The sequence below is a fragment of the Oncorhynchus mykiss genome, chromosome 4 (assembly GCF_013265735.2).
Source record: "Oncorhynchus mykiss isolate Arlee chromosome 4, USDA_OmykA_1.1, whole genome shotgun sequence".
Lineage (NCBI taxonomy): Eukaryota > Metazoa > Chordata > Actinopteri > Salmoniformes > Salmonidae > Oncorhynchus > Oncorhynchus mykiss.
Window position 1 is genome coordinate 33,422,888 of NC_048568.1, and position 25,763 is coordinate 33,448,650.

Consider the following 25,763-nt stretch of genomic DNA (forward strand, 5'->3'; position numbering starts at 1 on the left):
TAAGAAATTGCAAAAAAATAAAAATAAATGGATCACCTCCCCAGATGAGAGCACGTTATTGAGGTACTCCAGGAAGGCCTCATCTTTGATCTCGTTGTCTGTGAAGATAAAGGTGATGCCTTTGCCGTCTGCCCCGGCTGTTCTGTAAAGGACCTTCAGGTCGTCCATCAGGTTGCTGATGTTGTACGTCCTAGTAGGAAACAGGGGCATTAGGGACCAATTCTCAGCTGGACTCCCATTATCTCCTTAGTATATGGAGCATCAATTAATTACCATTATACTTCAGACAGGAATATAAATACATGTTCAATACAGCCGGTTTTTAGACTGACTTGCCTAATTTAAATGCCTGTGCAACCAGAGGGAAAATAACCCTGGACCACCTATACTCCACATTTAGAGATGCATACAAAGCTCTCCCTCGCCCTCCATTTTGAAAATCTGACCATAATTCTATCCTCCTGTTACCTGCTTACAAGCTAAAAGTAAAGCAGGAAGCACCAGTGATTAGATCAATAAAAAAGTGGTCAGATGTAGCAGATGCTAAACCTCAGGACTGTTTTGCTAGCACAGACTGGAACATGTTCTGGGATTCCTCCGATGGCATTGAGGAGTACACCACATCTGTCATTGGCATCATCAATAAGTGCATCGATGAAGTCGTCCCCACAGTGACCATACGTACATACCCCAACCAGAAACCATGGATTACAGACAGCATCCGCACTGAGCTAAAGCCTAGAGCTGCCGCTTTCAAGGAGCAGGACTCTAACCCGGAAGCTTATAAGAAATCCCGCTATGCCCTCCGACGAACCATCAAACAGGCAAAGCGTCAATACTAAGATCGAGTCGTACTACACCAGCTCTGACGCTCGTCGGATGTGGCAGGGCCTGCAAACCATTACAGACTACAAAGGGAAGCACAGCCGAGAGCTGCCAAGTGACACGAGCCTACTGGACGAGCTAAACTACTTCTATGCTCGGTTCGAGGCAAATAACACTGAAACATACATGAGAGCACCAGCTGTACCGGAAGACTGTGTGATCACGCTCTCCGCAGCCGATGTGAGTAAGACCTTTAGACAGGTCCACATTTACAAGGCCGCAGGGCCAGACGGATTACCAGGACGTGTACTGCGAGCATGCGCTGACCAACTAGCAAGTGTCTTCACTGACATTTTCAACCTCTCCCTCTCCGAGTCTGTAATACACCTCCCTCTGCAACTGGATCCTGGACTTCCTGACAGGCTGCCCCCAGCAGGTAAGGGTAGGTAACAACACATCCGCCACGCTGATCCCAACACAGGGGCCCCTCAGGGGTGCGTGCTCAGCCCCCTCCTGTACTCCCTGTTCGCCCATGACTGCAGTGCCAGGCACGACTCCAACACCATCATTAGAGTTGCCGATGACACAACAGTGGTAGGCCTGATCACCAACAACAACGAGACAGCCTATAGGGAGGAGGTCAGGGACCTGGCCGTGTGGTGCCAGGACAACAACCTCTCCTCTCAACGTGATCAAGACAAAGGAGATGATTGTGGACTACAGGAAAAAGAGGACCGAGCACGCCCCCCTTCTCATCGTCGGGGTTGCAGTGGAGCAGGTTGAGAGCTTCAAGTTCCTTGGTGTCCACATCACCAACATGGTCCAAACACACCATGACAGTCGTGAAGCGGGCATGACAAAACGTATTCCCCCTCAGGAGACTGAAATGATTTGGCATGGGTCCTCAGATCCTCAAAAGGTTCTACAGCTGCACCATCGAGAGAATGGCTGCCTAGTGTGGCAACTGCTCGGCCTCCGACCGCAAGGCTAGTGCGAATGGCCCAGTACATCACTTGGGCCAAGCTTCCTGCCATCCATGTTGTCATCTATGCATAGTCACTTTAATTAACTCTACCTACATGTACCTACTACCTCAACTAACCGGTGTCCCCGCACATTGACTCTGTACCAGCACCACCCTGTATATATATATATGTTTTTTTTTACTGCTCCTCTTTAATTACTTGTTACTTTTATCTCTTATTCTTATCCATATATTTTTTAACTGCACTGTCGGTTAGGGGCTCGTAAGTAAGCATTTCATCTGTTGTACTCGGCGCATGTGACTAATGAAATTAGATTTGATTTGCATAACACTAATTGCTGCCCTTACTATGCTACTTTCATATTTTCCAAATCCTTTGCTCATATATAATTAGGAATTAGAATAAAATTTATTTAACTAAAAATCCTGCTTTAGTAAAAACAGGAAAGGCATCACCTATGCCTCTAATGTCATTCATTCCAATTAGACTGGTTTGGATTTCCTTTACCACAATGATGGCAATTATCATCTTATTCTGGAACTTTGAGGTTCTATGATCCATCGTGACCTACTTTACCTAACATTTATTGACAATCAACCACATAACCCCTCGTACTTACCTGGTCAGGGTGATCTGGAATATACTGTATCCGGCTATAAAGGAAGCCAGTCGGGTGAGACTCTGTTTTCCTGATCCTCCCACTCCCACTAGCAAAGCGTTGCCACAGTCTGTCCGGATGATACGTGAAATCTGTGGGGGGACCACAGGATAGATAAAGATTCTCACCTTATCTAAAGATGTTGTTACAAACCCTTATTTTAATTAAACAAATGTTCGAAAAACAGATGACAGTGTAATATTGAGTGATTTTGAATAACATGGCAGCCAGGATGTTAGTTTAACCTTGATGAGATGAGTCATGGCATCTGTAAAGAACACAAGGTCCAGACTGGCCCCTCTAACATTCTCATTGTACTGGCTCTGATTGATAATCAGCTTCTCTCGCAGGAACTCAAAACTGGGCACCTAATGATGAAATTTTACTTTGGTTAGATACACATTTTGCAAATGGATGAAATCTAAACCTTCAGGGATTGCTTCCAAAAACACAGATTATGCCTAGTACTGGACTGAAAAGTATGCAGGAAATACTGTATATTTTCAGTCCAGGATTTTGCATAATATGTGTCCAGTAAACCAGCCCTTATGTCTAGTTTGAACAACATAAGACTACAATGTGCCTTGGCTCTCTACCAGTTCGTAAACTTTGGGGGCGTCCAAACAGACGTCATCTGCCTCATCTCCCGTGGGCTCGAGAGCCTCTCTCAGGAAGTCCACAAAGTAGGGGTCAGGGTGGAGGTCAGGGACCAGGCTGGGGTCCACGTGTTCCTGGATCACCCTGGATATGGCCTTCTCAAACCACACCTTGTCCTCAAAGCAGACAAACCTGCAGCACAGGGACACAATGACCACCATTGGTTTCATTCTCATGGACGGTCAGTCATCCATCTATGAATTTGAGAATGGTTACGTCCAGGGGTGTAGTGCTACCGCCCACCAATTCTCACAAAAGTGCTTGTTTACTAAAGTTAGATCTCGATTCATCACATAATGATGAATTAGTATTCTACATAACATAACCAAATATAATAGCATAGTATAGTGTTACAGTTAGACCAAAACACCACCTAATTTCTTATGAGATTTTGGGATGATTAGCTGAATGGTAAAGAAATGTTTATCATTCGGCCAAACTCAACAGCTCACCAATAAACACATATATAAAAACAGTATTTAAAGAAATCCACTCACACGCACTCCTAGAGTATATTATAAAGTATAAGCAGATCCTGTGCAAGTCAATGGAGAGTGAGGCCTGTTCTCCACTGACTTGCACAGGGCTCTACAGCGCAACAATTTCACTTGCATATGCGCCTAAACATTTTTCTGTGCGACCTGGAATTTTAATTTAGGATCACCTTGAAAAATTGAAAGATTCTATCTTTATTACCTCAAGTATTTTTTTTAACTGTGCTCCTTGTAAAAAAGGTCAGCGTGCAGCCCTGTTGCATTGGATTTGCTTATACTGTATAATATGCTCAAAGAGTTATTGCTGTTATATATATATATATATATATATATATATATATATATATATATATATATATATATATATATATACATACAGTGGGGCAAAAAAGTATTTAGTCAGCCACCAATTGTGCAAGTTCTCCCACTTAAAAATATGAGAGGCCTGTAATTTTCATCATAGGTACACTTCAACTATGACAGACAAAATGAGAAAAAAAATCCAGAAAATCACATTGTAGGATTTTTATGAATTTATTTGCAAATTATGGTGGAAAATAAGTATTTGGTCACCTAAAAACAAGCAAGATTTCTGGCTCTCACAGACCTGTAACTTCTTCTTTAAGAGGCTCCTCTGTCCTCCACTCGTTACCTGTATTAATGGCACCTGTTTGAACTTGTTATCAGTATAAAAGACACCTGTCCACAACCTCAAACAGTCACACTCCAAACTCCACTATGGCCAAGACCAAAAAGCTGTCAAAGGACACCAGAAACAAAATTGTAGACCTGCACCAGACTGGGAAGACTGACTCTGCAATAGGTAAGCAGCTTGGTTTGAAGAAATCAACTATGGGAGCAATTATTAGGAAATGGAAGACATACAAGACCACTGATAATCTCCCTCGATCTGGGCCTAGTGAATGACCTGCCGAGAGCTGGGACCAAAGTAACAAAGCCTACCATCAGTAACACATTACGCCGCCAGGGACTCAAATCCTGCAGTGCCAGACGTGTCCCCCTGCTTAAGCCAGTACATGTCCAGGCCCGTCTGAAGTTTGCTAGAGAGCATTTGGATGATCCAGAAGAAGATTGGGAGAATGTCATATGGTCAGATGAAACCAAAATATAACTTTTTGGTAAAAACTCAACTCGTCGTGTTTGGAGGACAAAGAATGCTGAGTTGCATACAAAGAACACCATACCTACTGTGAAGCATGGGGTGGAAACATTGGGGCTGTTTTTCTGAAAGGGACCAGGACGACTGATCCGTGTAAAGGAAAGGATGAATGGGGCCATGTATCGTGAGATTTTGAGTGAAAACCTCCTTCCATCAGCAAGGGCATTGAAGATGAAACGTGGCTGGGTCTTTCAGCATGACAATGATCCCAAACACACCGCCCGGGCAACAAAGGAGTGGCTTCGTAAGAAGCATTTCAAGGTTCTGGAGTGGCCTAGCCAGTCTCCAGATCTCAACCCCATAGAAAATCTTTGGAGGGAGTTGAAAGTCCGTGTTGCCCAGCAACAGCCTCAAAACATCACTGCTCTAGAGGAGATCTGCATGGAGGAATGGGCCAAAATATCAGCAACAGTGTGTGAAAACCTTGTGAAGACTTACAGAAAACGTTTGACCTCTGTCATTGCCAACAAAGGGTATATAACAAAGTATTGAGATAAACTTTTGTTATTGACCAAATACTTATTTTCCACCATAATTTGCAAATAAATTCATTAAAAATCCTACAATGTGATTTTCTGGATTTATTTTTCTCATTTTGTCTGTCATAGTTGAAGTGTACCTATGATGAAAATTACAGGCCTCTCGCATCTTTTTTAAGTGGGAGAACTTGCACAATTGGTGGCTGACTAAATACTTTTTGCCCCACTGTATGTATATATATATATATATATATATATATATATATATATATATATATTGGAACAGACAATGACTAATATTTTTGAACATGTTTAAGATCTGAGAAAGAGAGAAAATGCTCATTGAATGTGTTTAAACTGCATATACTCTCAGGGGTGTGTGTGTGAGAAAGAGAGAGTGTGTGTGGATTTCTTTAGATACTGTTTTTATATACAGAGCCGTGAAAAAGTATTTTCCCCCTTTCTGATTTTCTTTATTTGTGCATATTTTTGAAACTGAATGTTATCAGATGTTCAACTAAAATCTAATATTAGATAAAGTGACCGAATAACACAAAAATGTGATACTTATTTCATTTATTTATTATATAACGGGTGGGTCTAATGAGGAACATTTAGAACAGACGACTGGGTTGGGTACATAGATTTAAAACAAAAAGACTTAACGATTGGGTCACGTCTCTGGCAACTGAACCTAACGACCAGCCGGCTTGGGTAGCAACCCCAGATTTGTGTTGGGACTATATCTCGTGGAAGGATGAAATAGTATGAATAAATTAATAAAAATAGCGTTTTTAATGAAAATATGTCAATCATTATTTGAATATTGTTGGTAACCTGGTTTCAACACCCATACCAATATATCCTCCAAACACCGGCTTCTCTGGAATTGTCACTTAAATAAACAAAGTTATGCAACACCCAATCCCCCTGTGTGAAAAGTATTTGCCCCCTTACACTCAATAATTGATTGTGCCACCTTTAGCTGCAATGGCTACAACCAAACCCTTCCTGTAGTTGTTGATCAGTCACTAACATCACTGTGGAGGAATTTGGGACCACACTAATCAATCCGGAGCAGCTTTAACTTAGCACATTAGTGGCTTTTCGAGCATGAACTGCAACATTTCAATCGGGTTTAGGTCTGGACTTTGACTAGGCCATACAATTTTTTTTAAATGTGTTGCTTTTCAGACATTCTGATCTTGACTTGCTTGACTTTATGGATGAGATGGGTCCCGTTATGTCGGGCGAAAACCAAACACTGCATTCCGCAGTAAGATCCTCATACCAACGGTCAAGCATGGTGGTGGTAATGTGATGGTTTGGGGATGCTTTGCTGCCTCAGGACCTGGACGACTTGCCATCATTGAAGGAACCATGAATTCTTCAGGAGAATGTCAGGCCATCCGTCTGTGAGCTGAAGCACAGCTGGGTCATGCAGCAAGACAATGATCCAAAACACACAAGCAAGTCTACATCAGAATGGCAGAAAAACCACAAATGTAAAGTCCAAACCTACAGTTGAAGTCAGAAGTTTACATACACCTTAGCCAAATACATTTAAACTCAGTTTTTCCTGACATTTAATCATAGTAAAAATTGTCTTAGGTCAGTTAGGATCACCACTTTATTTTAAGAATGTGAAATGTCAGAATAATAGTAGAGAGAATTATTTATTTCAGTTTTTATTTCTTTCATCACATTCCCAGTGGGTCAGAAGTTTACATACACCTTAGCCAAATACATTTAAACTCAGTTTTTCCTGACATTTAATCATAGTAAAAATTGTCTTAGGTCAGTTAGGATCACCACTTTATTTTAAGAATGTGAAATGTCAGAATAATAGTAGAGATAATTATTTATTTCAGTTTTTATTTCTTTCATCACATTCCCAGTGGGTCAGAAGTTTACATACACTCAATTAGTATTTGGTAGCATTGCATTAAAATGTTTAACTTGGGTCAAACGTTTCGGGTAGCCTTTTACAAGCTTCCCACAATAAGTTGGGTGAATTTTGGCCCATTCCTCCTGACAGGGCTGGTGTAACTGTCAGGTTTGTAGGCCTCCTTGCTCTCACACGCCTTTTCAGTTCTGCCCACACATTTTCTATAGGATTGAGGTAAGGGCTTTGTGATGGCCACTCCAATACCTTGACTTTGTTGTCCTTAAGCCATTTTGCTACAACTTTGAAAGTATGATTGGGGTTATTGTTCATTGGGAAGACCCATTTGCAACCAAGCTTTAACTTCCTGACTGATGTCTTAAGATGTTGCTTCAATATATCCACATAATTATCCTGCCTCATGATACCTTCTATTTTGTGAAGTGCACCAGTCCCTCCTGCAGCAAAGCACCCCCACAACAATGATGCTGCCACCCCCGTGCCTCACGGTTGGGATGGTAATTCTTTGGCTTGCAAGCTTCCCCCTTTTTCCTCAAACATAACAATGGACATTACGGCCAAACAGTTCTATTATTGTTTCAGCAGACCAGAGGACATTTCTCCAAAAAGTACGATCTTTGTCCCCATGTGCAGTTGCAAACGTAGTCTGGCTTTTTTTTAATGGCGGTTTTGGAGCAGTGGCTTCTTCCTTGCTGAGTGGCCTTTCAGGTTATGTCGACACAGGACTAATTTTTACTGTGGATATAGATACTTTTGTACCTGTTTCCTCCAGCATCTTCACAAGGTGCTTTCTGTTGTTCTGGAATTGATTTGCACTTTTCGCACCAAAGTACATTCATCTCTAGGAGACAGAATGCGTCTCCTTCCTGAGTGGTATGATGGCTGTGCGGTCCCATGGTGTTTGTACTTGCGTACTATTGTTTGTACAGATGAACGTGGTACCTTCAGGCGTTTGGAAATTGCTTCCAAGGATGAACCAGACTTGTGGAGGTCTACAATTGTTTTTCTGAGGTCTTGGCAGATTTCTTTTGATTTCCCCATGATGTCAAGCAAAGAGGCACTGAGTTTTAAGGTAGGCTTTGAAATACATCCACAGGTACACCTCCAATTGACTCAAATTATGTTAATTAGCCTAACAGAAGCTTCTAAAGCCATGACACCATTTTCTGGAATTTTCCAAGCTTTTTAAAGGCACGTCAACTTAGTGTATGTAAACTTCTGACCGACAATGAATTATAAGTGAAATAATCTGTCTGTAAACAATTGTTGGAAAATTACTTGTGTCATGCACAAAGTAGATGTCCTAACCGACTATACTAGTTTGTTAACAAGAAATGTGTGGAGTGGTTGAAAAACTAGTTTTAATGACTCCAACCTAAGTGTATGTAAACTTCCAACTTCAACTGTAAACCTGATTGAGATGTTGTGGCAGGACCTGAAACAAGCAGTTAATGCTCGAAAACTCAAAAATGTCACTGAGTTAAAGCAGTCCTGCATGGAAGAGTGGGCCAAAATTCCTCAGAGAGACTGATCAACAACTACAGGAAGTATTTGGTTGCTGTCATGACAGCTAAAGATGGCACAACCAGTGGCACCACATGTACTCGTCATGTGGGCGCCTGACTTGCCTAGTTAAATAAAGGTTAAATAAAAAAACACTTTTCAAAAAGGGGCATTGGATGTTGCATAACTTTGTTCATTAAAACAATTTAATCCATCCACCTGACAGTTGTGGCATATCAAGAAGCTGATTTAACATCATGATCATAACACAGGTGCCCTTTGTGCTTGGGACAATAAAATAGCACTCTTAAATGTGCAGCTTTGTCACACAACAATGCCACAGATGTATCAAGTTTTGAGGAAGTGTGCAATTGGCATGCTGACTGCAGGAATGCCCACCAAAGCAGTTTCTAGAGAATTTAATGTTAATTTCTCTACCATAAGCCGCCTCCAACATCGTATTAGAGAATTTGGCGTCCAACCGTCCTCACAACCGCAGACCACATGTATGGCGTTGTGTGGGCGAGCGGATTGCTGATGTCAACGTTGTGAACATGGTGGCGGTGGGGTTATGGTATGGGCAGGCATAAGCTATGGACAACGAACACAATTGCAATTGCACAATTGCATCAATGGCAATTTGAATGCACTGAAATACCCTGACAAGATCCTGAAGCCCATTGTGAGGCCCATTTTTTTGTTGCTGTGACCAACAGATGCACATCTGTATTCCCAGTCATGTGAAATCCATAGATTAAGTTTATTGATACCATTTATTTTAATTGACTGATTTCCTCATATGAACTGTAACTCAATAAAATCTTAGAAATTGTTGCATGTTGTGTTTATACTTGTGTTGGTATAATATGTGTAAAACAATATGCACAAATACAGAAAATCAGAAAGAGGGCAAATACTTTTTCACGGTACTGTATATAATGGTCCAGGCAATATATATACAAAACATTATTAAGATCTGATCATTTGAACATGTATTCACATGACTTGATTCATGAAATAACAGTAACCCCATGTGTCCAATGACTAAATATAGTACAATATCAAAAACTCACACTGTCGACTGACGCTTTTGCAGATTTGACACATTGCTTCAGATTTGTCCATCAGTAAGCTCAGAGAACAAGTATAACAGAGTATTTTTTTTCCTTTATGGACATCAATGGGTTAAAAATAGAACAATTTCTTTAGACATTATGTGATGGTATAGGCAGACGTTGCATTTGGAGGGTGAATATAATGCATATGCTTTAATGATATTCAATAGGCTTGTTACGTTCCCCAGTTTCTGTGTGGTAGGTTGTGTATTTGAGTGTATTTCAGGAGATGGCTTCCTGAAATCCCACAGCAGCTGATTAGTCGACTCCACGGCTAATTGGAGCTGACCTCGCCCCCTCGTCAAGTTACAGCTCTATTCCATTAGACTCCTTCTCCAGTTATAAAAGCCAGTGTTCTGTTGTTCAAAAAGGAGATCATTGCAGAAAGAGATTGCTGGGAGATCATTGCTGGAGAGATTGATTGTGATATAGAGAATTCAATTGCTGAGAGCTGTGTTGGTTGTTTCTCAGAAAGCAATTTGGTATATACTATGTTAGTTGTTGCTGAGGGAGCTGATTGGTTGTCTGGTATGTGTCAATAGGACGCACTGTTTTGATTATTGAAATGGTTTGTTATCCTGTTTCATTTGTTCCCAGGGGGGGAAGGGGAAGGCACCTAGGGAGTGCTTAGGCAAGAGGCCCGCGGGCATACATATACCCGTAGTATATTCACTGTCTAGGCACACTAGGTAAGACCTGGGCAGATCACTCCCTGTATTTTGGTTAGAGCACCAGGTGGTGCCTTATTAGGTAAGTAGTGGTTAGGCAGTTAAGATAGGAGAGGGGACTTTGATATTTACTTTCTTTGCTTTGGTTCCGTCCAGCCCCATTTCCCCATATTACCGTGTGAAGGAATAAATTCCTAGTAAACGTTAAAAATTCTGCCTTTTGTCATCCTTACTCGCACCTACAGTCGTCCATACCTCTTTCGCTTCACGGAGAGTTGAGTTGTAGCAGGGTGTTTCGTTCCCTCTTCATTGAGGCGTGCGTAACAAGGCTACATCAATTTGTACAAACTCTGATTGAGAAATTATGCCGTACATGTTTTTGGTGCTCCGGTAGCTAAAGAAATTGTACTACATCAATGTTTACGTAATTTCTCCAGACCCATCCCTCAGCGTTAGAGGAAACCAAGTGGCAGGGCTGCCACTGGGTTGAAAAATGTATTAAGGATTGTGACTTTATCACTGTGAATGCAAAGTGTTCTGTTCATAACAGGGACCCCGTTCATTCCAGTACTGTACCTGTCTGCGATCACCCTGGTGCATTCACACTTGAACAGCGCCAGCAAGGTGGGGATATCGTCACATTCATCTGCCTTGATGATGAGCATGCCCTGCCAGATCCTTGACAAGTCTCTCAAGTTGAAGATGTAGTGGAACTTTGAGGGTGTGGGCAGCATTTTCACCTGAAAGGTCATACATAGTACAGGGATACATAAACATTTAGGAACTTCAGAGATGTGTTCATGCACTGACTGATCAAATACTAGTCTGGTCCCAGATCTGTTTGTGCTGTATAGAAAATTGACCCTTCGCTAAGCCCCGCCACAGAATTTTGGCCAACCAATTGCAGCACTCCATTGGATAGCAACTGTCGCTTACCATGCTCGAGACCAACCAGCCTTGGACAATCTCTAGATTCAAATGCATGGAAGCCAATAAGGGCAGTGACGACAACAGAGGGTTTATCAAAAAAAAAAAAGATTGTTGAAATGGCTAAATAATTGAACAGTGCACAAGTGCTAGAGTATGTATGTTAGCTAGCTAAGTTAACTATATTATTAATATAAACTCATCTGCTGTCAACATCAGGATACATTTGAGAGCAATAATTAGCTCCAAAAGTGGTTAGTAACTTTGACTAAAAACGAAAAACATTTGTCATAAGAAACTAGCTCCTTGGTATACAGAAAATATCCGAGCTCTGAAGCAAGCTTCCAGAGAATTGGAACGGAAATGGCGCCACACCAAACTGGAAGTCTTCTGACTAGCTTGGAAAGACAGTACCGTACAGTATCAAAGAGCCCTCACTGCTGCTCGATCATCCTATTTTTCCAACTTAATTGAGGAAAATAAGAACAATCCAAAATGTATTTTTGATACTGTCGCAAAGCTAACTAAAAAGCAGCATTCCCCAAGAGAGGATGGCTTTCACTTCATGAACTTCTTTGAGGAAAAGATCATGATCATTAGAAAGCAAATTACGGACTCCTCTTTAAATCTGAGTATTCCTCCAAAGCTCAGTTGTCCTGAGTCTGCACAACTCTGCCAGGACCTAGGATCAATGGAGACACTCAAGTTTTTTAGTACTATATGTCTTGACACATTGATGAAAAATAATAATGGCCTCTTAACCTTCAATCTGCTTACTGGACCTGTCACGACTTCCACCGAAGGTGGCTCCCCTGCCTGTTCGGGCAGCGCTCGGCAGTCGTCGTCGCCAGTCTACGAGCTTCCACCGATCCCCTTTTCCTTTTCCGTTTGTTATGTCTTATTGGTTGCACCAGTTTCTTATTTGAGTTTTGGTTCAGGACTATTTAAGCCTGTTAGGCCCGCCTGCTTTTGTGCAGGCTTGTTTTCTGTTAGTCTAGGTTGGTTGCATGTTGTGTTCCCTGTCTGTTTGTGCCCAGTTTTGGGTTGGACACTTTTGTCTTCGCCTGTTGTTTTTGGCGTTAATTGTGGACACCGCAATAAAGTTCGGTTTCCCCCATTTTCCTCTGCTCTCTGCGCTTGACTCTGCACCCACCACTCCTGGCTGTGTGACAGGACCCTATTCCAACTAAACTACTGAAAGAGCGGCTTCCTGTGGTTGGCCCTCCTATGTTGAACATAATAAACGGCTCTCTATCCACCGGATGTGTACCAAACTCACTAAAAGTGGCAGTAATAAAGCCTCTCTTGAAAAAGCCAAACCTTGATCCAGAAAATATAAAAAACAATCAGCCTATATCAAATCTCCCATTCCTCTCAAAATGTTTTGAAAAAGCTGTTGCGCAGCAACTCACTGCCTTCCTGAAGACAAACAATGTATACGAAATGCTTCAGTCTGGATTTAGACCCCATCATAGCACTGAGACTGCACTTGTGAAGGTGGTAAATTATCTTTTAATGGCGTCAGACCGAGGCTCTGCATCTGTCCTGTTGCGCCTAGACCTTAGTGCTGCTTTTGATACCATCGATCACCACATTCTTTTGGAGAGATTGGAAAACCAAATTGGTCTACACGGACAAGTTCTGGCCTGGTTTAGATCTTATCTGTCGGAAATATATCAGTTTGTCTCTGTGGATGGTTTGTCCTCTGACAAATCAACTGTAAATGTCGGTGTTCCTCAAGGTTCCGTTTTAGGACCACTATTGTTTTCACTATATATTTTACCTCTTGGGGATGTCATTCGGAAACATAATGTTAACTTTCACTGCTATGCGGATGACACACAGCTGTACATTTTGATGAAACATGGTAAAGCCCCAAAATTGCCCTCTCTGGAAGCCTGTGTTTCAGACATAAGGAAGTGGATGGCTGCAAACTTTATACTTTTAAACTCGGCCAAAACAGAGATGCTTGTTCTAGGTCCCAAGAAACAAAGATCTTCTGTTGAATCTGACAATTAATCTTGATGGTTGTACAGTCGTCTCAAATAAAAATGTGAAGGACCTCGGCGTTACTCTGGACCCTGATCTCTCTTTTGACGAACATATCAAGACTGTTTCAAGGACAGTTTTTTTCCATCTACATAACATTGCAAAAATTTGACATTTTCTATCCAAAAATGATGCAGAAAAATTAATCCATGCTTTTGTCACTTCTAGGTTAGACTACTGCAATGCTCTACTTTCCGGCTACCCGGATAAAACACTAAATAAACTTCAGTTAGTGCTAAATACGGCTGCTAGAATCCTGACTAGAACAAAAAAATGTGATCATATTACTCCAGTGCTAGCCTCCCTACACTGGCTTCTTGTTAAGGCAAGGGCTGATTTCAAGGTTTTACTGCTAACCTACAAAGCATTACATGGGCTTGCGCCTACCTATCTTTCTGATTTGGTCCTGCCGTACATACTTACACGTACGCTACGGTCACAAGATGCAGGCCTCCTAATTGTCCCTAGAATTTCTAAGAAAACAGCTGGTCAGGGCTTTCTCCTATAGAGCTCAATTTTTATGGAATGGTCTGCCTACCCACGTGAGAGACGCAGACTCGGTCTCAACCTTTAAGTCTTTACTGAAGACTCATCTCTTCAGTGGGTCATATGATTGAGTGTAGTCTGGCCCAGGAGTGTGAAGGTGAACGGAAAGGCACTGGAGCAATGAACTACCGTTGTTGTCTCTTCCTGGGCGGTTCCCCTCTCTCCACTGGGATTCTCTGCCTCTAACCCTATTACAGGGGCTGAGTCACTGGCCTACTGTGCTCTTCCATGCCGTCCCTAGGAGGGGTGCGCCACTTGAGTGGGTTGAGTCACTGACGTGGTCTTCCTGTCTGGGTTGGCGCCCCCCCTTGGGTTGTGCTGTGGCAGAGATCTTTGTGAGCTAAACTCAGCCTTGTCTCAGGATGGTCAGTTGGTGGTTGAAGATATCCCTCTAGTGGTGTGGGGGCTGTGCTTTGGCAAAGTGGATGGGGTTATATCCTGCCCTATGTGTCGGGGGCTAGGTTTAGTCTGTTATATCTAGAGTATTTCTCCTGTCATATCCGGTGTCCTGTGTGAATTTAAGTATGCTCTCTCAAATTCTTTCTTTCTTTCTCTCAGAGGACCTGAGCCCTAAGGACCATGCCTCAGGACTACCTGGCATGATGACTCCTTGCTGTCCCCAGTCCACCTGGCCGTGCTGACCTGTTGCACCCTCGACAACCACTGTGATTACTATTATTTGACCATGCTGGTCATTTATGAACATTTGAACATTTTGGCCATGTTCTGTTATAATCTCCACCCGGCACAGCCAGAAGAGGACTGGCCACCCCTCATAGCCTGGTTCCTCTTTAGGTTTCTTCCTAGGTTTTGGCCTTTCTAGGGAGTTTTTCCTAGCCACCGTGCTTCTACACCTGCATTACTTGCTGTTTGGGGTTTTAGGCTGGGTTTCTGTACAGCACTTTGAGATATCAGCTGATGTAAGAAGGGCTATATAAATACATTTCATTTGAGTTGACTGCATTCTGATAGTGCATAGTCAGAGCCATCTTGTGGCTAGCCACACTACAAACGTATTTTACCAGGTTCCCGTGAAGCAATTGTAATGATATTCCACCACCACATACCTGAGCAAGTGTAGTCTGTGTTTAAATTCATTGTCTATTAAAAACACATCCTGAGATAATTTTGAGGGGTTTTCTCCAGTGGTTTGAGTGGGGAATTTTGTCCGAGGTTGCAACGGTAACCAAGGAGGCGGGGCTTAGCGAAGGGTCAATTACTATGGTCGTTAGTATGCCAAACATCACAAATAGATCTGGGACCAGGTTAAATATATTCAGTAAAGCATTAATTCTGATATTGGGACAGTGCTTACCTTGGTCCACTGCCACAGGATCCTACCAGCGGAGACCAGATATTTCACTGTCTCAGAAATCTCAGACTTGAACTCCCTGCATTCGTGGAAGTATCCACAGCCCATGATACCTGTGGGAATAGAGACACATAAAGTACTCTTTTGTGCGTGTGTGTGTTGATGGGTTCGGATTTCTAAACTTTAAATATTGTTAGTCATCAGTTATACTTGAGACATGAGGGGTGCCATAGTCTAGGGTCTACACCAGAAGTTAATGGTTATCTGTAGGAGGAATGGATATTGTGGATGTAATTAAGCTTGGAATGTACCGAGTGAAAGAAAGATAATCACATGTGGCATGCACTGATAAGGATTGAGAGATGTGGATTAGTGAGGAAGGGGGTCGAGGTCAGGTGACTTTACGGGAGAAGGAACAGTTTGTGGCCCGTATCACTTAACTTCCTGCCTAGTAATAAAGATGTAATGTTTAGAGAGGAGGAGACTCCACCCAAATTGGGGTATATATATATTACCACTGGTGGAAATATGTATTTGCCTTATGCAGCTGTATGACCCAATGGGCAATAAACTTGGTTTGAGCTTTATTATGCGCCTGTGAAATTTTATAAGGTTGATTTAGAACCTAACAGTGTGATATTGCATAATTTGATTGCTGCATCACAGCCAGTCGGTTATTAATTCAGAGGTGAGTAGCTTACCAAAGATCTTGTCAATGGAGGTGTTGGATGGCAGGGTACAGTTGAACACGGTAAACTGTCTCTTCAGTCTCTGGGGGATGTCATTCCTGCCTCCCCCAGGGTGAATCATAGCAGCCAGCATCTGCATGTCCACAATGGTGGTGAAGTCTCCTGGTTTGTCCAGACTGTACATGCCAGTCATCTCCATCATCTGACGGACTATCTCGTTGGTGATCTGTGTGCAAAATAAACAAACACAAACAAGGGAATCAGTTATTCTGCAAACCATTGTAAATGACTGTTGTCACTTTGAATTGATTACACATTTTTTCTATTGTGTGACACCGCAATTTATTTTGTGTGCAACCAAATCATGGGCCAGTCCCTTTAACTGAAAAGTTAGTGGCATCAGTACCACCAGGGGAAAAAGTTAGTCCAGAGCCCTGCTTCAGTGATGGCATTATGGCAGTGACGGAAAAAGTACCCAATTGTCATACTTGAATAAAAGTATAGATACCTTAACAGAAAGTTACTCAAGTAAAAGTGAAAGTCAGCCAGTAAAATACTACTGAGTAAAAGTCTAAAAGTATTTGGTTTTAAATATACTTAAGTATCAAAAGTAAATGTAATTGAAAAAATATACTAGTAAAAGTATAAATCATATTAAATTCCTTATATTAAGCAAAGCAGACAAGACCATTTCCTTGTTTTTAAAATGTATGGATTGCCAGAGGTTCACTCCAACACTCCGACATTATTTACAAAAGATGCATTTGTGTTTAGTGAGTCTGCCAGACCAGAGGCAGTAGGGATGAACAAGTGTTCTCTTGATAAGTGTGTGAATTTAACCATTTTCCTGTCCTGCTAAGCATTCAAAATGTAACGAGTACTTTTGGTTGAAAAATGTATGGAGTAAAAAGTACAATATTTTCTTTAGGAATGTAGTGGAGTAAAAGTAAAAGTTGTAAAAAATATAAATAGTAAAGTACATTTACCCCCCCAAAACTAGTTAAGTAGTACTTCAAAGTATTTTTAATTAAGTACTTTACACCACTGCTATATGGATGGGTTGAATTGAAATGCTATGACTACAGTACCTGGTCGCCCCACTCATTGACAATGGGCATGTTGATGTCATCCACAAAGATGGTCATTCTGCGTCCTCCAGGAGGTCCGTAGGTGCTACCCATTCGCTTCTCAATGTAGCTCTCCACTGTGCGCTATGATACAACACTTCTATTACTACTCAACAGAAACACAATAAAGTGATTCCTCACGAAACCAGGACAAAAAAGACCATGATTTGGGGTATTTTCATGAAATTTTATCCATACAATGGTCCTTTGGAAGAAGGATTGTTATATATTTGGCATTGTATCCAAAAGCATAATTGAGAAATAATTTATCAAAGTTGGCATATTTCTAACATTTTGGCCTTACTCAGGCCTCCTTTAATTTAAGACTACATTGTTTCATCTGTATGTGCTACAGAACAAAAATTGGTGTCATATGAAGCTTTTCCGCTTGCTCTGTAATGAGTAGTATTTTTTGTTTTCATATATTGTTGAACATAATAAGCTCTACACAGACATATAAAAGTTCATTTTAGAGTTACGATCCAATTTGTGAGCATTACCAAGAGTGAATGTGAAAATGTATTCAAAATGGTCACCCTCTGCTGGTGATTGGCAGGATGTGCAATGATATACAGTGGGGCAAAAAAGTATTTAGTCATTCACCAATTGTGCAAGTTCTCCCACTTAAAAAGATGAGAGAGGCCTGTAATTGTCATCATAGGTACACTTCTATGACAGACAAAATGAGAAAAAAAATCCAGAAAATCACATTGTAGGATTTTAAATAATTTATTTGCAAATTATGGTGGAAAATAAGTATTTGGTCAATAACAAAATTGTATCTCAATACTTTGTTATATACCCTTTGTTGGCAATGACAGAGGTCAAACGTCTTCAATGCCCTTGCTGATGGAAGGAGGTTTTCACTCAAATTCTCATGATACATGGCCCCATTCATTCTTTCCTTTACAAGGATCAGTCGTCCTGGTCCCTTTGCAGAAAAACAGCCCCAAAGCATGATGTTTCCACCCCCATGCTTCACAGTAGGTATGGTGTTCTTTGGATGCAACTCATCATTCTTTGTCCTCCAAACACAACGAGTTGAGTTTTTACCAAAAAGTTATATTTTGGTGTCATCTGACCATATGACATTCTCCCAATCTTCTTCTGGATCATCCAAATGCTCTCTAGCAAACTTCAGATGGGCCTGGACATGTACTGGCTTAAGCAGGGGGACACATCTGGCACTGCAGGATTTAAGTCCCTGGCGGCGTAGTGTGTTACTGATGGTAGGCTTTGTTACTTTGGTCCCAGCTCTCTGCAGGTCATTCACTAGGTCCCCCCGTGTGGTTCTGGGATTTTTGCTCACCGTTCTTGTGATCATTTTGACCCCACGGGGTGAGATCTTGCGTGGAGCCCCAGATCGAGGGAGATTATCAGTGGTCTTGTATGTCTTCCATTTCCTAATAATTGCTCCCACAGTTGATTTCTTCAAACCAAGCTGCTTACCTATTGCAGATTCAGTCTTCCCAGCCTGGTGCAGGTCTACAATTTTGTTTCTGGTGTCCTTTGACAGCTCTTTGGTCTTGGCCATAGTGGAGTTTGGAGTGTGACTGTTTGAGGTTGTGGACATTTTATACTGATAACAGTATAACAGTACAAACAGGTGCCATTAATACAGGTAATGAGTGGAGGACAGAGGAGCCTCTTAAAGAAGAAGTTACAGGTCTGTGAGAGCCAGAAATCTTGCTTGTTTTTAGGTGACCAAATACTTATTTTCCACCATAATTTGCAAATAAATTCATAAAAAATCCTACAATGTGATTTTCTGGATTTCTTTTCTCATTTTGTCTGTCATAGTTGAAGTGTACCTATGATGAAAATAACAGGCCTCTCTCATCTTTTTAAGTGGGAGAACTTGCACAATTGGTGACTGACTAAATACTTTTTTGCCCCACTGTATACAGTGCCTTGCGAAAGTATTCGGCCCCCTTGAACTTTGCGAACTTTTGCCACATTTCAGGATTCAAACATAAAGATATAAAACTGTATTTTTTTGTGAAGAATCAACAACAAGTGGGACACAATCATGAAGTGGAACGACATTTATCGGATATTTCAAAGGTTTTTAACAAATCAAAAACTGAAAAATTGGGCGTGGAAAATTATTCAGCCCCCTTAAGTTAATACTTTGTAGCGCCACCTTTTGCTGCGATTACAGCTGTAAGTCGCTTGGGGTATGTCTCTATCAGTTTTGCACATCGAGAGACTCAGCAGTTTTCAGTTCTTTCCACAGATTCTCGATTGGATTCAGGTCTGGACTTTGACTTGGCCATTCTAACACCTGGATATGTTTATTTTTGAACCATTCCATTGTAGATTTTGCTTTATGTTTTGGATCATTGTCTTGTTGGAAGACAAATCTCCGTCCCAGTCTCAGGTCTTTTGCAGACTCCATCAGGTTTTCTTCCAGAATGGTCCTGTATTTGGCTCCATCCATCTTCCCATCAATTTTAACCATCTTCCCTGTCCCTGCTGAAGAAAAGCAGGCCCAAACCATGATGCTGCCACCACCATGTTTGACAGTGGGGATGGTGTGTTCAGCAGTGTTGCTTTTACGCCAAACATAACGTTTTGCATTGTTGCCAAAAAGTTCAATTTTGGTTTCATCTGACCAGAGCACCTTCTTCCACATGTTTGGTGTGTCTCCCAGGTGGCTTGTGGCAAACTTTAAACAACACTTTTTATGGATATCTTTAAGAAATGGCTTTCTTCTTGCCACTCTTCCATAAAGGCCAGATTTGTGCAATATACGACTGATTGTTGTCCTATGGACAGAGTCTCCCACCTCAGCTGTAGATCTCTGCAGTTCATCCAGAGTGATCATGGGCCTCTTGGCTGCATCTCTGATCAGTCTTCTCCTTGTATGAGCTGAAAGTTTAGAGGGACGGCCAGGTCTTGGTAGATTTGCAGTGGTCTGACACTCCTTCCATTTCAATATTATCGTTTGCACAGTGCTCCTTGGGATATTTAAAGCTTGGGAAATCTTTTTGTATCCAAATCCGGCTTTAAACTTCTTCACAACAGTATCTCGGACCTGCCTGGTGTGTTCCTTGTTCTTCATGATGCTCTCTGCGCTTTTAACGGACCTCTGAGACTATCACAGTGCAGGTGCATTTATACGGAGACTTGATTACACACAGGTGGATTGTATTTATCATCATTAGTCATTTAGGTCAACATTGGATCATTCAGAGATTCTCACTGAACTTCTGGAGAGAGTTTGCTGCACTGAAAGTAAAGGGGCTGAATAATTTTGCACGCCCAATTTTTCAGTTTTTGATTTGTTAAAAAAGTTTGAAATATCCAATAAATGTCGTTCCACTTCATGATTGTGTCCCACTTGTTGTTGATTCTTCCCCAAAAAATACAGTTTTATATCTTTATGTTTGAAGCCTGAAATGTGGCAAAAGGTCGCAAAGTTCAAGGGGGCCGAATACTTTCGCAAGGCACTGTATATAAATAAAAAAAAAGCCAAATCAAATAGTTTTTTCTATATTCATGTTTATATTTTCCAATATTCATAAATTAATGTAAAAATATATATATATCAAATCCAAATACTCATATTACAGAACGAGCGGTAGAGCTTCATATGACACCAAACATTAAGGAGTCTTAAATAAGGCCTGGGTAAGGCCAAAATTTCATAAATATGCATTTAAATTATGCTTTTATTATGCTTTTAGATACAAATGTAAAATATATTTAAACAATCCTTCCTCCAAATTAGTTGAGCAATAGCACTGAATCATCTTCTCTATGTAATGTAGGCTATGTAATACTGTACTATATGGTGTAATGTATACTGGGTAATGTATATAATGTATACATATCTCACTTGAAACATTGTAGGCTCAGTAGCAGAAGAAAAGTTCAGTGATTTGGACAGGTCTGTCTCAGGGTCGTACTTGTTGGTGTAGCCTTTAATCATCACTGTCTTGGCAGTTCCTTGTTCACCGATAAGCAACACAGCCTGTCAAAAGTGAGAAAAAAAAATTACGTTGATTACACCAACATGTTGTCATGACGTTGCCCTCTTTGGGTACAGCAAGCCCCATCCCCCTCTCCCTGTCTCCTACACCCAGGCTGCTGTGGTCAGAGAGAGGTCGTAAATTATCTCCTCATGGCCACAGTATAGAGACAGAGTGAATTTTCATAGAGAACAAAGGAATTTCTTCCACCTCACAGAACTTGAGGTCCAAACAACATTTGTGTTCTGGAGAATGTATAAAAGATCGGTGAAGAATCCAGCTACTAACTGGTCCGTTTGGTACAATTTTGTGAAACTCATGGGAGACAATACGGCCACATTACCATAAAGCTGTTTATATAATAGCCTCAGATATGAGGCTTACATCTAATTGTTATATAAGATTAATGAGTGTGGATGATATTGTTTGTGAAATTGTGTGATGTGATTTTGAAAAAAGTCTCACTAAGTCCTTGGCACGCCCCCAGGGGCATAGACAGGACCGGGCGTCATGAGACGGCCCTTTTCGATGTTCCGAATAAAACCCTACCTGTGTTTTCTATCACCATACCATGTTGCTCTCAATTACGAGCGGACAAAGGTTGCAGACCAGCGTACCTTGATAACGAGAGGGCCAAGGTTTGAGACTAGACTGCTGAATATTTTAACCATCCCACGTGGTTAAACTCTTAGACTATCGATACCGACAGAATAAGAACAAGTCTTTAATATTAGTTACTAGTCTGCAGCTAGGAATTCGGTATCATTGAACGCGAAGACCGACAACCGCCGAAACTTCTATCCATAACGACATGAATGAATGTCACTCTGAACTATCCATTCTAACCACGACGGAGAGGGTGGACAAACTCTCCAACAGAAACAAACTTTTCAACAGAGACCCCGACGACACACTGAGCGTAAATGTATATATTGATTGCAATTGTTCCCGAATGAGTGAGCGTTCATGTGCAAAGGATTAGCATTTCAATTGTTATAATTATGAACTGTGTGTTGTCTTATCTCAGTCCACCCCCACTTCCCTTTTGTACACGAAGCCGCGATGCCGGTTTATCCCACTAGAGAAACTCCGTTATCATTTCTTTGTAACTATCTACTGTTTGTTTATGCATTTCTGTGAATTGCTTAGTTAGTAAATAAATCATTTTAAGACAATTGATGTATGGATGACTCATAGTGAAGACTGGGTTCGTGCAGATAACCAACAATTTACAACGTTTGGAATGAGACTAACGTGAGGTAAAATAAAGAAGAATTCATTAATCAGAAGACTATTGATCAGATATGAAAATATCTGAAAAGTTATATTAGAAAAAGTATAACTTTGTAATCTGAATATTTTCCTTGGTGCCCCGACTTCCTAGTTAATTACAGTTACATGATTAATCAGTTTAATCGCGTAATAATAATTACAGAGAGTCATTTGATAAAGATGAATCTTCAGTTTAATGATGCCAAATGCACAACAATGTTTTCAAGACGACTTAACCCAATTGACCCAATGTGTCTGTGTGTGTGTGTAGAGTACCTTGCGCTGTTTTGCAATAGTCTCCAAAAGGTAACTGGTTCTGGTGTTGTCCACATTGGGAACCAGGATGGCGGCGTAATCTGGCACGTAGTCAGTGGGATAGATATACTCCACCACATAGTTATTCCAATGGTCCCAGTCACCTGAAACAGAAACGCCTGCATCATATACAGAGCCCTGTCCACATGCAGTACGGTACTACTGTGCAGCAACCAAAGCACATAGGGATCCAGGAAAAACAGCCCCAGTGGGCATGGGCCAAAACAGTGCAATGATGTCATTATGACTCTTTTTTGACGTCATGGTCAGGTTGTAAAAGGAATTTTGTCAATATATTTGTATGATTTCTGACCTTTTGGGCTATGTATAAACGTACCGTTCTGGTTGACCATATATTCGAAGATGGTCTCTCCGGGCTGTGTTTTGGGAATGTCCACCTTGCTCTCGTGGGCCCTGATGAAGGCCTCCAGCTTTTCCCTGTCCTCCAGCTCCAGCAGGGCTCCCACGCTCCACATCAGGCAGAAGACAAAGAGGCGCTCCAGCTGCATGCTGCTGACCAGGCCCCCCGCCTCCTTGGTGGGGATCAGGCCCTCCAGCAGGTTCACTGACTGAACACATATAGTCACAGACATGGGGTCAGTTATCATATGTAATAATATGTATATAAAAAAGGGAAAATGCAAAATTCTTTATCTCAAGAGTCTCTTGAATAGCACTTAGAATGCATGCCCAATACAAGGCTTCATTCTAAGTGATATGCTAGTGTCGATATTGGAACAAAGTGATGGTTAAATTAAGGTTACAAAATACTGAAGGCATTTAATTCATACCTGCATGATATAATTGCACTCCAAAAGCTCCATTTTGGGCTTGAGGCTTTGCTTCAAGTACACGTAGGCATCCTCAAAGACTTTGTCGTATAGACTCATGATATTGTCTGCCTCAACTGCACTGCGTTTGTAAGCCCATCCCTACAGCATACAGAACATTATACTTAGTCATAACTAGGTCATCATGAGGATTAAGCACATTAGGGGAATCTGAAGCTTTTTTTTACTGCGGTAATGTAAAGTTACCCCACCCTGACACTCTGTCTATAACACAAAGCATATTGCCATTTGGCACATATCTGATATTGAACACAATGGCCAATTAGATAGATTTGTTCACAATTTCACTGGATTATTGAAGAAAGTCTTACACTATCCACACAGAGTATATTAATATGGAACACTTTGACCGTAACATGGATGGTTTGTGTTATTGCGTAAGCCCTATACCTGCAGTATAGGCCTCCAGCTGAGAGCCGAGGAGCTCATAAAGACCATGCCCACGCGGGATACGGTGGCTGGGGAGGCGTTGTCCATGTTGTGCACCTCAAACACCAGCTTACAGGCCGGGGACATGACGATCCTATCACCGTTGGCCAGGGTCAGGGTCTTGTTGTCATCCAGAACAGAGTTGAGGTTCTCAATCCAGATGGCATCCACAGGGCCGTCCAGGACTATCCAGATGTTCTCTCCTACAACAAAAAGGGGTGTTTCCCAAAAACATAATATTTAACATGGTACTTAGTTTGTTCACCCACAGAAGATTGACTAGCCAACATAAATGTTTCTAATTGTTACTCTCTTGGAAGCTCTTTGGCTGGGTCGTCGAGAGAAAACCCTTATTCAGAGGTTGGACCATTTGAACACTGCTTCATCTAACAATGTTCTCACAGATGGTAAAACCATATCAATATTGTATCCCAAGGTGCATTCAGAGTCAGACAGTTGTACCCTTCTTGGTTTTTAAAGTCTTCCTCCACAGCGTGGAGAAGATGCCGTCAGTCCAGTCGTTAGTGGCGGCGTCCAAACGCCCAAACATCTGGGGGGCCGTGATGGCCTTGGGGTTCATCCTCATCTCCCTGTGGGGCGTTCCGCACTCGCTCAAGGCCCGCATCAGGATGTTGATGACTGCGGTCTTCCCGGCCCCACTGGGGCCGAGTGTCATCAGGCCGTGACGCACACGCGACGATTCGTAAAGCTGACACACACAACAGCACATTTTTATTTCAGCCTCTCTGGAGGGTAACTTTATTACTGTATTTTTTTTTTTTATCAATCATTTAAACATACATTCACATTGTGTATATACTGTATATCTTTGGTTACACACCAGTGCATTCAGCACTTGTGACTAAACACAGAAGTAAAAGTGTCACCTGAACAAGTTTGAGGTTCCACGAAGGGTGGTTGACAAGGCCTGCCAGCTCCACCTGGTTGGCCACAGCAACCTGCAGCTCAGCGTAGGTGCTCCCGTCCAGCTGGATCCCCGGGAACAGATCACTGATCAGACTGAGGAAGAGAGGCTCGTCCTCATCCACCTGGCAGGGAGAAGCACCAAAGAGACAAAATATGTTAGCATACTAATGAGGATCAATAATTTTGTTGATGATGTTTCTTTTCATACCAGTTTGGAGAGGTTCATGTCACGCAGAACTCTCATCACAATGCTGGACTCGGTGTCTTGAGGTCGGGCTCTCTTATTGGCCCCCAGGGTTCTCAACACAGACAGGATGTTCCTCAGACCAAAGTCATAGTGGACCTGATAGGATGGATTGACTATCAGTCTCAGTGTAGCAGTTAATTTATTCTTGTTCTTTCAAAGGCCAGTACAGACAGGAATGACTGCCTCTGCATTCACCTGCTTTGTCAGTTGCTCCTCGCACAGTTTGTAGAGCACAAAGAACTTCTGTGCCAAGACAACGTTTTCAATGAAACCGCAGCTGGCCAATTTCACCCTCATGATGATCTGGAAAACAATGAGGAACACATTGTTGACCGACAGCTAAGACACAGTAGGTTGCAATCCCATATGGTTAAAGGAACTCTTTGCCCAGTATGGTAGTTGACTGGAGGGAAGGGAACTCAACCCACCTGTCTGTCCGGCACCATCATGGACACAGTCCTGAACTGAACTTTCAGGTTCTCTGGCAACTCCTGACGCCCAGCATAACCAGGGTTCTATGAAATAACAAGAAAACATGTTGGTATTCAAAAGCTTTATACATGCTGCTTGTCAAAGTGATTGTACTCAGTGACTAATGGCAAAGCTGTTCTGTCTTGCCTCCCACTC

General features: G+C 41.7%; 1 protein-coding gene across 1 annotated transcript in view; it reads right to left on the reverse strand.

The window, feature by feature from the left end:
• The window catches only part of LOC110521084 (dynein heavy chain 8, axonemal), a 58,370-nt gene that overhangs the window by 11,831 nt on the left and 20,776 nt on the right, over positions 1 to 25,763 (reverse strand). The window contains exons 45-62 of the mRNA XM_036976478.1: positions 25,565 to 25,651; positions 25,332 to 25,439; positions 25,098 to 25,232; positions 24,850 to 25,011; positions 24,425 to 24,671; positions 23,924 to 24,165; positions 23,474 to 23,614; positions 23,020 to 23,251; positions 22,644 to 22,786; positions 20,963 to 21,097; positions 17,083 to 17,205; positions 16,007 to 16,220; positions 15,309 to 15,418; positions 11,048 to 11,211; positions 3,066 to 3,258; positions 2,715 to 2,837; positions 2,431 to 2,561; positions 37 to 190 (exon numbers count right to left, since the gene is read on the reverse strand). Of these exons, the coding sequence (XP_036832373.1) occupies positions 37 to 190; positions 2,431 to 2,561; positions 2,715 to 2,837; positions 3,066 to 3,258; positions 11,048 to 11,211; positions 15,309 to 15,418; positions 16,007 to 16,220; positions 17,083 to 17,205; positions 20,963 to 21,097; positions 22,644 to 22,786; positions 23,020 to 23,251; positions 23,474 to 23,614; positions 23,924 to 24,165; positions 24,425 to 24,671; positions 24,850 to 25,011; positions 25,098 to 25,232; positions 25,332 to 25,439; positions 25,565 to 25,651 (2,844 nt within the window). The remainder of the gene's footprint in view (positions 1 to 36; positions 191 to 2,430; positions 2,562 to 2,714; positions 2,838 to 3,065; positions 3,259 to 11,047; positions 11,212 to 15,308; positions 15,419 to 16,006; positions 16,221 to 17,082; positions 17,206 to 20,962; positions 21,098 to 22,643; positions 22,787 to 23,019; positions 23,252 to 23,473; positions 23,615 to 23,923; positions 24,166 to 24,424; positions 24,672 to 24,849; positions 25,012 to 25,097; positions 25,233 to 25,331; positions 25,440 to 25,564; positions 25,652 to 25,763) is intronic.